The sequence below is a fragment of the Odocoileus virginianus genome, chromosome 16 (assembly GCF_023699985.2).
Source record: "Odocoileus virginianus isolate 20LAN1187 ecotype Illinois chromosome 16, Ovbor_1.2, whole genome shotgun sequence".
Lineage (NCBI taxonomy): Eukaryota > Metazoa > Chordata > Mammalia > Artiodactyla > Cervidae > Odocoileus > Odocoileus virginianus.
Window position 1 is genome coordinate 57,916,812 of NC_069689.1, and position 12,984 is coordinate 57,929,795.

The window sequence follows — 12,984 nt, forward strand, 5'->3', positions numbered from 1 at the left end:
CAAAATCTAATTATATTAGTAATCAAATCTATATGATTTATGTAAATGCATTTCAGAGTTTGGGATAATGAGGAAGACTAGTATGCTGGTCTCCAAGTACTTGGGTGGACTTCCCCAGTCTTGCCTACAGTCATCTGTGTGGGACACATGGGGTTAGTTCAGGGAAAGTATCCGGACTGGCGTTGCCATCTGATGTTGCAGACTTTCTGGCAGATATTGGTGCCCAAGTCATATTTTATTGACTCCATTTGGATTTTCGTTCCTGTGGTTTTTGACCTTGCTTTTTATAATGCATACCAGTCTGTCCTTCTACACTCAGCTTACATTTAAGCCACAACTTGTAGGAAGCTGTATGGTGTTTTATAAAATCAGATTGCTTTCAGCCATTCGGCCTTTAAATGTACTTTTGGAACTTTATACCAGTTGATTAAGGCTGAGAACTTAATTTTGGACTTTTTTTTTCTTCTGAAGAGCTCATTCTGGTTTTGAAAAATTACCTTTTTTAAAAACTTAACATGACACTTATATAGTGACAGGAAGCTTGGAATCAGATCTTTCAGGAAATAGAAGCATCATTTTGTGAGTTGTTTTTTTGAATTTACAGCCCTCATCCATATGGAATGTTCACTTTCCTCAGAGACTGTACAAACTGATTGAATAGAATCAGGAATGTCTTCATTCCTTCTTATTTGAAGGCTTATGAGGCAGGGGGAGATGTAGATAGGAGGGTTTTGTTCCCCTGTATAGAAAATGCTGTTTCCCCAGTTAAAAAGTTCATTGTAGTCAGAGGTAACCTAGGTACCCTAGAGCAGGAAATGAGTAAAGTATACTAGCAATGGAATATTTATTATACAGAAGAGCGAAGCAACAGCTCAGTACAAGGGTACTTCTCAGAAATGTAACGTTGAGTGAGAAAAGTAGGAAACAGAAGATGATTTAAGGCATACTATTATTTATTTAGTCACACATGAAACAACATTACAAAAGACGGATGTATATTTAACACATTAACAATAAATAGGTGTCTCTGGGGGATTGTAATGGAAGAAGGGGAAATATAAGGAAACAAGAGCCTTGCATAGTGCCATGACAACAGTAAAGAGATATGACACTGAATCACCTTCTGTACATGAGCTCCAAAAATTTTCAGAGGAGTCTATTATAACATTCTAATCATAAGTGCTAAAATCAGGGACTTCCCTGGTGGTCCAGTGGTTAGGACTTCGCCTTCCAATGCAGGAGTTGCAGGTTTGATCCCTGCTTGGGGAACTAAGATCTCACATGCCTTGTGACCAAAAAGAAAAAGAAAAAAACCAAAATATAAAACAGAAACAGTATTATAGCAAATTCAGTAAAGACTTTAAAAATAAAATGGTCCATATCAAAACAAAAATCTTAAAGAGTAAGTGCTAAGTATAACACAAATCAGTTATAATGCAAGTTATAACACAAGTAGTCATTCTCAATCTTGGTCAAACATTTCAGTCATCTTAGAGGAACCTGAGAGTCTTTTTTTAAAAGTTTTTTTTTTTTTTTTGCTGCTCAGTTTGGTTCACTTCAGTTCAATCGCTCAGTCGTGTCTGGCTCTTTGTTTGCAGCTCCATGGACTGCAGCACGCCAGGCCTCCCTGTCCGTCACCAACTCCCAGAGTTTACTCAGACTCATGTCCATTGAGTCAGTGATGCCATCCAACCATCTCATCCTCTGTCATCCCCTTCTTCTCCCGCCTTCAGTCTTTCCCAGCATCAGGGTCTTTTCAAATGAGTCAGTTCTTTGCATCAGATGGCCAAAATATTGGAGTTTCAGCTTCAGCATCAGTCCTTCCAATGAGTATTCAGGACTTATTTCCTTTAAGATTGACTGGTTGGATCTCCTTTCTGTCTCCTTTCTGACTCTCAAGGGTCTTCTCCAACACCACAGTTCAAAAGCATCAATTCTTTGGTGCTTAGCTTTCTTTATAGTCCAACTCTCACATCCATACATGACTACTGGAAAAACAATAGCTTTGACTAGACAGACTTTTGTTGGCAAAGTAATGTCTTTGCTTTTTAATATGCTGTCTAGGTTGGTCATAACTTTGCTGCTGCTGCTGTACCATATCACCCAGCCTTTGTTTAAAGATTTACATTTTTAACAAAGCTTTGACACTCATGGTCTTACTCGCTCCCCCACAGTAACTATAAACCTAAAGGAGTTTGGGAAACTGGAAGCAGCACTCAGTCCAATTGCTAGCTCTCTATTAGTGCTTTTGCTAAAGCGCCTTATACCCTCTTCCGATTAAGCAGTGGGCGTCTGCTGCTTCTACCTTCTAGGTGGCCTGGGAATAAAGGAATGGCTATATTTCTTCAGTTGCAATGTGACCATGGGAACAGATAGGACCCACTCCTCCCACTTTGACCTGTGGGAATGCTGATTTCTTGACTGTAATGCTTCTGATTTCATTGGACCAGAAGGGGACCTGGGTGCTGGTATGTGTTAAAGGTTCCCACATGGTTCTGTTTGTTATACAACGAGGGTTGAGAACCACTGAGTTGAGTTTCTTAAAGAAGAAAGAAAAAAATGTGTGGCAAGCGATAACATTGCCAAGGAAATCGCAAATGGACGTAATACTTAGACACTTCTCTTCTGCCGCTTTAGGGTATCAGCTCAATTCTGCTGAATGTGTGGATATCCGCTTGAAGAGGGTGGTTCCTGACCATTATTGCCATTACTACCCTGAAAATGTGAAACCAAAACCCAAACTGAAGGAATGCAGCATGGATCCTTGCCCATCAAGGTTTGTATCACTGCACTTTGGTATATGTATACAATGGAATATTACTCTGCTATTAAAAGTAATGCAGTTGAGTCTGTTCTAATGAGGTATATGAACCTGGAACCTGTTATACAGACTGAAGTAAGTCAGAAGGAGAAAGATAGATATCATATATTAACACATATATATGAAATCTAGAAGGATGGTACTGATGAGCCTATTTGCAGGGCAACAATGGGGACACAGACATAGAGAACAGACTCGTAGACACAATGAGGAAAGGAGAGGGTGGGATGAGTTGAGAGAGTGACATGAAAACATACATTACCATATTTAAAACAGACAGCTGGTGGGAATTTGCTATATGACACAGGGAGCCTGTATGACACAGGCTGATTCACATTGATGGATGGCAGAAACCGTCACAATTTTGTAAAGCAGTTATTCTCCAATTAAACATTTAAAAAAAGAAATCAACGGCAGCTGGGACTGATCCATCCTTATCAAGCAACACAGTTCCATTGAGTGACCTTGAATGTACCCTGGTGGCAGGTACCTGCGAACCCATTTATAACCGTGGTCAGGAGGCATTAGGCTCATCTGCTCACTCATCTGGTTCACGCTTGTGGGCTCTGTGTCCATGTGCTGTGACCTTTCACTTTTCGTCATGGACCTCTCTGAGCATGTCTTCTGTCTACAACATGAAAGGTGTCTTCATTCAAGTACATCTAGTCCACCTACCAGGTGTGAATATCGATAATTCACCATTTTAGCTTTTTAAACTGGGTTACTGATGACCACATTTCAACTTTTGAAGTGTTCACCTTAAACTCAGCATAAATAATGCATAGTGCAGGAAGTACAGAGTTTGACTGCTAGAGCAGAAAAGCTATGCATAAACCATCCTGCTGCATAATTTAGTACCTGGTGACTTGGATTGCCAGGAGTTGGCAATCCAACTTCTGGGTTGGGGAAGTTGGATTGGGGAAGTTTCTTGGCTTTGCTACAGGATCCTAAAATAACAGCACACTATCAAGTCCCAGAATCCCCCAGCTCTCTGCCAGCTGGCTGAGGCAGTGTGCAAGTGGAAAGGGAAGCATTCTCAGTGGATTTCATTTCCTATCTTGAAGCTGTGCATTTCCTGTAATCCCAGGTGTACACAATCACGAATAGAGGCCTTTTTAAAAGACAGATTCTGTTAAACAAAGTGGTTTTCTAAAGATCCGGCTAATAAGACAGTATGTTAATATCATGAATTTATTTTATCACAATAATTTAAGAGGATAAAAGGGAATAAATAGATTTATCAAAATTAAGAGATGAACATATACTACTTTAATGAGTATACTGCTAGCTTCATTTTCTTCATTTTCATATAGAATTAGGTAAGTTGTATATCAGAGATGTCCCTAAAAATTAAGGAGATGGTAGCAGAAGTGTGCAAGTGGAAAGGAAATTTGGGGGGAAATGGTTCAGAACAGTTGGCATGTTAAATGTCAGTATAATTTGAAAGAGCTCTGTCTTTTGTCATATGACATCTGTACTAGTCAAATGAGTAAATGTATTGAGTAGTAATTATATTCTCACAATTTCATTTCTAGTGATGGATTTAAAGAGATCATGCCATATGACCACTTCCAGCCTCTCCCTCGGTGAGTTATGTGTCTCCTCTTCCTTTCTGTAATATGCTCTAAGCAGTTTGCAAGGAGCTTTAGTATCTGTGAAAGGTGAAAGTGAAGTCGCTCAGTCATGTCCAACTCTTTGCGACCCCATGGACTGTAGCCTACCAGTCTCCTCAGTCCATGGGATTTTCCAGGCAAGAATACTGGACTGAGTTGCTATTTCCTTCTCCAGGGGATCTTCCCGGCCCAGGGATGGACCCTGGGTCTCCCGCGCTGCATGCGGACTCTATACTCTCTGAGCCACTGGGGAGGCCCATAGTGTCTGTAGCAGTAGTCTTCAGTGTGTGAGACTAGACCATTTACAGAGAACTAAGGGGACAAAGACTTTAATTACATAAGATTTTTCTAAGAATTGTACAGAATAGGCTGCCTCAAAGGTAATATTTTCTGTCACTGGAGATGGCAAGCATGCATTTATACCTAGGTATTATAGAGGGGAACTTCCCTGGTGGCTGAGTCAGTAAAGAATCTGCCTGCAATGTGGGAGACCTGAGTTTGATCCCTGGGTTGGGAAGGTCCCCTGGAGGAGGGTATGGCAACCCACCCCAGTATTCTTGCCTGGAGAATCCCCATGGACAGAGGAGCCTGACAGGCTACAGTCCATGGGGTCGTAAAGAGTCGGACATGACTGAGTGATTAAGCACAGCACGTTACAGAGGGAGCTAACACATTCCAGTTGATTAGATATTTGCATTCCCTTTTATACCTAGACATGTTAGGATGGTTCTTTCTGACTGACTTTGTATGATTCCCTGGTAATGCTGTCCATTGATGTTTTATACTTTAGAGTCAGATTGAAGATGCTTTCACACAATGGCCCTGTTATAATATACTGGGGCAGGAGTGTTACTCCCATCTGACAATAACCTTCAGGACCAAGGAGTTAAGACAGCACAGTGTGTGTAGTAGTTAAGATTAAAGTCTTATCACTGTACTTGTTGCAATCAACTTTGCAAACTTGAAGCAAGCAACAAATGAATAATGTGTTTTCAATTGTTTGCTTTTGAGCTGGGAACATAACCCTTGGACTGCATGTTCAGTGTCCTGTGGAGGCGGGATTCAGAGGCGGACCTTTGTGTGTGTGGAGGAGTCCATGCACGGAGCGATACTTCAGGTGGAAGAATGGAAGTGCATGTATGCGCCCAAGCCCAAGGTGATGCAAACCTGCAATCTGTTTGACTGTCCCAAGTGGATCGCCATGGAGTGGTCTCAGGTAAGATTTGAGAATATGCCACTTCTAATTCAGTCTCAGACTTTAATGATTATTTGCTCTGTGGCCAATACTGTACTGGGCAACATGGCGGATGCAGAAGTTGTATGTGAACATGGTTCCTACTCCTGAAGAGCTGAGAAGACAGTTGAAGGATGATGTGAGGGAGAATGTTGGAGGCATCAGAGCAGGTAAGAATGATTGAGAACCATGGTATATCTGAAAAGAACAGGGATTGAAACAGAGTTATTTGGGAAGTCTTTGTTGCCCTTATATTGCTGAACCCATGTTTCAGATTCTCAGACTTAAACCATGCAGGAGCCTAGAGAAGGCATCACTGTGGGGTATGGCTAAGCCAGGATGGTGGAGTAAAGCAGAAATGACACCGAATGACTGGAGGTTGAAAAGGCCCTGATTCATCTGGATTAAAGAGAGAACTCATTAAGAATTGGAAGGTTAAGACAGAGATGCTAAAACTGACACTGGAAGTGTGTTCTTTTTTAAAATATTTATTTATTTTATTTGGCTACACCAGATCTTACTTGAGTCATGTGGGATCTTCGATCTTTCCTGTGGCATGCGGGCTCTTTTTAGTTGTGTCATGAGGAATCTTTAGTTGTGGCATATGGGATCTTGTTCCCTGACCAGGGATTGAAACTAGGCCTCCTGCATTGGGAGGGCTGAGTTCTAGCCACTGGACCACCAAGGGAGTCCCTAGAAGTGTATTCTTGATCTGGTGGTTACTATGAAGCTTCACTCTTTTTGTTGAAGAGAGTAAATGTGTTATATTTTAAGTAAATGAGGTAAGATAGACTGATGCTGGGAAAACCCAGAGGCAGGCAGCCTATTTGGAAGCCACTGAGGTATCATTGTTCAGTCACTAAGTCGTGTCTGACTCTTTGGGGCCCTTTGCACTGCAGCATCCCAGGCTTCCCTGTCCTTCACTATCTCCCTGTCTTTACTCAGATTCAAGTCCATTTAGTTGGTGATGCTATCTAACCATTTTATCCTCTATTGTCCCCTTATCTTGCCTTCAGTCTTTCCCAGCATCAGGGGCTTTTCCAATGAATCAGTTCTTTTACTCAGGTGGCCAAGAGCTTCAGCTTCAACATAAGTCCTTTCAATGAATATTCAAGGTTGATTTCCTCGAGGATTGACTTGGCTTGATATCCTTGCTGTCCAGGGGCCTCTCAAGAGTCTTCTCTAGCAGCACTGTTCGAAAGCATCAGTTCTTTGGTGCTCAGCCTAACTCTCACATCCATCCATGACTACTAGAAAAACCATAGCTTTGATTAGATGGACCTTTGTCAGCAAAGTAGTGTTTCTGCTTTCTAATACAACATCTAGGTTTGTTAAAGCTTTCCTTCCAAGGAGCAAGCATCTTTTAATTTCATGGCTGCAGTCACCATCCTTAGTGATTTTGGAGCCCAAGAAAATAAGATTTCTCACTACTCCCACTTTTTCCCTTCTATTCACCATGAAGTGATGGGACTGGATGCCATGATCTTAGTTTTTTGAATGTTGAGTTTCAAGCCAACTTCTTCACTCTCGTTTTTCATCCTTGTCAAGAGGCTTCCTTCTCACTTTATGTCATTAGGGTGATATCATCTGTGTGTCTGAGGTTGTTGATATTTCTCCTGGCAATCTTGATTCCAGCTTGTGATTCATCCAGCCTCAGCATTTGAAATGATGTACTCTGCCTAAAAGTTAAGGAAGCAGGGTGACTATACAACCTTGACGTACTCCTTTCCCAATTTTGAACCAGTCCATTGTTCCATATATGGTTCTAACTGTTGCTTTTTGACCTACATACAGGTTTCTTAGGAGGCAGGTAAGGTGGTCTGGTATTCCCATCTCTTTAAGAATTTCTTGAAGATGGGTCTATGCTGCAAAAGGCTTCCATATCCTCTGAAACTCTTCTCTGACATTTTAAGAAACATCTATGGACTTAGGAAAGAATCTTCAAGCTTTATGAAGCAGTGGTGAAATCATTATTTTGACAGCAGGAGGCTCTGGGATGGAATTCCACTTGGCCTCTTAGAAACTACTTGACTTTGAGGAAGGTCCTTAGTTGGTGGGTTGTTGATTGGCTCATCTGTTAAATAGGAATGAAGTGGTTGACTTGCCAGTGTATCAGAACCCTTAGTGAGATCACGTCTGCAGAACACTGTCTGTTCTGTGGCATGTGCCCAAGGCTTCTTGACTTCTTCCAGGGGTGGATCCAGGATTGGTGGGACCTGAAGTTTAAATAATATGGAGGTGACTTTTTAAAATTTTTATTTTGTTCAAGTATAGTTGATTTACGATGTTGTGTTAATTTCTGCTGCACAGCAAAGTGATCAAGTTATACATAGTTATACATTCTTTTCTCATATTCTTATCCAGTATGATTTATCACAGGGCATTGAATATAGTTCCCTGTGCTATACACTAGGACCTTGTTGTTTATCCATTCTATATGCAACAGTTTACATCTGCTAATCTCAAACTTCCAGCCTATCCCTCCTCTACCAAGGAGGTGACTTTTTAAGAAAAAAGAATACAAAACACAAATATTGAGTATCTAAATAAATATTTAGAATAATGAAATTGTAAGAAATTACAAGTATTTTTTTTTTCCAGTTTTTTTTTTTTTTTTTAGTTGGAGGCTAATTACTTTACATCATTACAGTAGTTTTTGTTAATGTGACTCTGGACTTGAGTTAAGAATAATATATCAGTATTGGTTTATCAGTTGTAACAAAGGTACCACACTAATGCAAGATATTAATATTGGGGGATACTGTGTGTAAGGAAGAGGGGGCATATGGGAACTCATATACTAACTGATCAGTTTTTCTTTTTTTAAAATTATTTTATTTTATTTTTATTGCACTATAATCACTGCTCAATTTTTCTGTAAACCTTAAGTAGTCCTAAAAATTAGTCTTGATTAAAAAAAATGCATACATACATATATACTTACCAACATAATGTACATAAACTGCAAAGATATCCTGGATATTCATGACTTGAAAAAATTCCATTCATAGGCAACAGTACCTTCTAAACCATAAATAAATTATTCAAGAAAAGAAATGCTGACAACACAAAATTCACAAAATTTAGAGAATATAACATAATGTTTTCATTCATTTTAACTGCCTTATTACACCTATAGTATTTTTTCCTACATTTTTGGCTGAATACTCTTAAGAGGGCCTTTTCATATGATATTTTTGCAAGATAAGTTTCTATACACAGAATAGAAAGGTAATCCTGTAGCATGGTTCAGCAAGATTTGATATCTTTTTAATTAATTGTTTCAAAAGGTTTATTTGTATAGAAAGATTTTAGGGCATTTCAGTATTTCTTGTGCTGTGACCTCACCTGAAATACTTTTCAAAGTGAGAATTGGAAGTAATCTTGCAAGGGAGGGGCCCTGAAGCATAAGAATCATGGGAAATTAGTCTCCATCCCCTTTCTTATGTAATATTTATCTGATGATCTTTTGTGTTTAATATTCATGTAGAAGAATTTCACTGACTTCGCTTTTTATCTCTGAAGTGCACAGTGACTTGTGGCCGAGGGTTACGTTATCGAGTTGTGCTGTGCATCAACCACCGTGGACAGCACGTTGGTGGCTGTAACCCACAACTGAAGTTACACATCAAAGAAGAATGTATCATTCCCATCCCCTGTTATAAACCAAAAGGTAAATTTGTGGTGCATTTTAAAGTGAAATCAGGTGGTGCTTTACAGCTCTCTTACTAATACTGCAGTATTTGCATTTAAACATACTAACTTTCTTACAAAAACTATTCGCTGACAGATTGACCTGTCCGCCTAGATAAAGAAGTTAAACCTATGTCATTAATTGATCTTGAAGAGAAACTTAGATCTTGTTGATTCAGTGCAGTAAGTCCCCTACATACAAACAAGTTCCATTCTGAGAGCTGGTTCATAAATCCAGTTTGTTTGTAAGCCCAACAAAGTTAACCTAGGTACCCAACTAACACAATTAGTTATATAGTAGTGTGCTGTAATAGGTTTATCATACTTTTCACACAAACAATACATTAAATAAAATAACAATAATAAAGGAAACACTTTTTTTTAAGTTGGAGGCTAATTACTTTACAATATTGTATTGGTTTTGCCATACACTGACATGAATCTTCCACGGGTGTACATGTGTTCCCCATCCTGAACCACTCTCCCATCTCCTTCCCCATCCTATCCTGTTATCAAGACAGTATGGTACTGGCATAAAGAAAACACTTTTAATCTTCCAGTAAGTACCTTAAGAAGTACAGTAGTGCAGAACATGGGCTGGCATCGATTGAACAGGCAAGAAGAGTTACTGACTGGAGAAGGGAGAGGTAGTGGGAGATGGTAGAGCTCAAGGATTGTTGGCAATTGGATACAGAAGACAGGCTGCAGTGTCACTCGTGCCTGATGTTTATGGCACAGGTTCTGGTTCCTTGCTAAACCAGATGCACATTCACATCTTTGGAAGTTCACATCTTGAAGGGTCATATGTAGGAGACTTACTGTATAGGTACAGTGGCTCCTGTCTGTGTAGGCTTATATTAACATTTCTTAGTGGACATAACACATGGACCACAGCCTTGTCTAACTCAATGAAACTATGAGCCATGCCATATAGGGCCACCCAAGATGGACGGGTCATGGTGGAGAGTTCTGACAAAGCATGGTCCACTGGAGAAGGGAATGGCAAACCACTTCAGTATTTTTGCCTTGAGAACCCCATGAACAGTATGAAAAGGCCAAAAGATAGGACACTGAAAGATGAACTCCCCAGGTCAGTAGGTGCCCAATATGCTACTGGAGATCAGATGAGAAATAACTCCAGAAAGAAGTGGACATAAAATTAGTGATTCAGTGCCTGCTTTGAAAAAAAAGGAGGAGGAGGATGAAGAGAGAGAGGAATAGGAAAATTCCTACCTGTCTTCCACCAGAGTGAAAGGAACAGTGTCCTCTTCATTGTACGTCCTATTGTCTACCATGAACAAAGAAAACTTTCTAGACTGAAAGTCTAGATTTATAAATTAATCTCCAGTGTAGGTTTATAGATGCACTGAGAAACTTTTGTGTGGTTCCATTTGTTCCACATGAATTAGCAGACATGGGTAGCATCCATGGGTGAACAAACCTTGGCACCACCTCTTAGGTATGTATGTGTTCCCCTCTAGACAGGAGTCTTTCCATACATGCACTTTAGTAAGGTATTACCAATCCTTGTGACAAGTATTTCCTTTTGGAAATGGAAAAAGAATTACTCCCAAGTGTCAATGCCAAGGAATCATCCTTATTGGCCCATTAGATAGGATGGTAAGATTCTTCTTCTTGATTTCTGGGTGCATTCTTCATACAAATAGCCTCATAAGCAACTAATTCTTCATTTCTTTCATGATGTCTGTCTTCTGGAAAAATCTCTGGTTTCCATGCAAGGTACAAATACTGATTATATAACTTCTTCAGGGAAGTCTTTTCTCCTTTTCTGCAGTCAGTGGTACTTTTATAGCCACTTTCTTAGCGTCTGTGATTTCTCCAAAGCAGTCCAAAATTATTTCCCTTCTCACTTCATAATTAGATGGTTTCTTTACATCTTAGGAAGCCTCAAAGGACAGAAAAGGGCACCAGCTTGCTCCTGCAGGCCAACTATAATTGGTAATCATCTCTCTTAACAACTGCAACATTTTAAAGTTTGAGTAAACCATAATACAGACTTTCCTCCTCGCAATTTTCTAAGCCTTCTATGTTATTTGCTTGTCTCTATTAATTTCTTCATTCAATGGGCAAAAAATGTGTGGCAAAAGAAAGCAAACTGATCTGGTTGAAATCAGAGCTTTAATATGCAAACAACAGAGATTGGTACTGATTTATAAAGGGTGTTTTTATGCTAACTTGAAGAATATATTCAACTGTGTCATGGGATTGTTTGGTTGCATTCTGATAATGTGTTAATTAAAAAAATACATGACAGAAATTTTTGGTTTCGTCCAGAAGCCACTTCATGCACTGTTCATTTGAAAAAAAAATTGATGACATCTTCAGTAAATAACAATCGCATGTCCAACTCTTGAATGATTAACAATAATTAAGCTTGTTGTTTATGTTCCTTTTTCCTTAGAAAAAAGTCCAGTGGAAGCTAAATTACCTTGGCTGAAACAAGCTCAAGAACTAGAGGAGACCAGAATAGCAACAGAAGAACCAACGTGAGTCCAGGACCTTTTATGGGAGTATTCAAGGCCTAGCCAGTTAACATGATATATGTCATTTTTGTACTCATTGGAGTACAATGATATGTTTCAAATCCAAATGACCTGGATTTGCAGACTCTAGAGAGCCTGAACTGGCTAGAAGTCTCCTCATTGCACAATTCAGCAGTCTTACTTTGGCAGCATCTACGAGAAGCACAGAAAAGAACAGTGCCTTTTAACTCAAAGCAGACTCAGTAGTCTGTTACAGTTACCAGATTGGGGATAATATCTAGATCTAGATTAACGCATATGATTTGACCAAAGACCATCACAATGTTAACCAAATAAACTGATCATTCCATGGATAAGACATGGCCAGTGTTAATCAAACCTGTTAAGCTGAAATGTAACATGATGGCCTGAGTGATTATCAGGAGAACTCCCAGAGCTGCTGCGGTATGGGGCATGGAAGAACATGGCACCAGTAGTCTTGGAGCCTAGAACAACCGCTTGTAACCATGTGACCTTAGACAAGTCTTTCATTTTTCTGTGTCTCATTTTCCTTACTTATAAAATAAGAAGGCCAGGCTTAAACTCTAGAGAGATCAAAAATCCAATGACTTCTGTCCACACGGGATTTGGCAAGTTTGGGCTGTCATGGTATCCATGAAGATATAGTATCAAGAGCATGTCAAGAAACATTCTGGAGGTGAAGGTATGGGGACCTAAAGAGAGCAAGGAATCTAAGACGTTGAATCTCGCCCAGGAATCTAGAAGCAAAACAGCATCAGTGATAGACTTGAGGAATTGGACAGGACAGCTGATTCCACATCAGATATATGAAGCCTGCAGTGCTGACAGGCTGTCACAGGGAGAACAATTGACAGGGTGTCAGAGCAAAGCGGATCTCAGAGGCTGGGTGGCCAATCTCTCTCTTCAACACCTTCAGCAGGGGCACAGTTCACTGCATTGAGAGCTGTTTCTTGGATTGAGCAACCTGAGTTATTTGCAGTACTTTTTTCCTTTTGAGCCAAAATATAACCTCCTTCCAATTTCTGCTTTCTGAAACAAAAAAACACATCTATGCCTCATCCCACGTGACAAGTTTTCACAAATTTGCAGAAAACTGAA

General features: G+C 39.8%; 1 protein-coding gene across 1 annotated transcript in view; it reads left to right on the forward strand.

Annotated features, from left to right (window-relative positions):
- LOC110127355 (ADAMTS-like protein 3) overlaps nt 1–12,214 on the forward strand; it is a 219,630-nt gene extending 207,416 nt beyond the window's left edge. Inside the window, exons 11-15 of the mRNA XM_070478277.1 lie at nt 2,638–2,776; nt 4,357–4,407; nt 5,446–5,650; nt 9,194–9,341; nt 11,784–12,214. Of these exons, the coding sequence (XP_070334378.1) occupies nt 2,638–2,776; nt 4,357–4,407; nt 5,446–5,650; nt 9,194–9,341; nt 11,784–11,872 (632 nt within the window). The 3' untranslated portion in view covers nt 11,873–12,214. The remainder of the gene's footprint in view (nt 1–2,637; nt 2,777–4,356; nt 4,408–5,445; nt 5,651–9,193; nt 9,342–11,783) is intronic.
- The last annotated feature ends 770 nt before the right edge of the window (nt 12,215–12,984 follow it).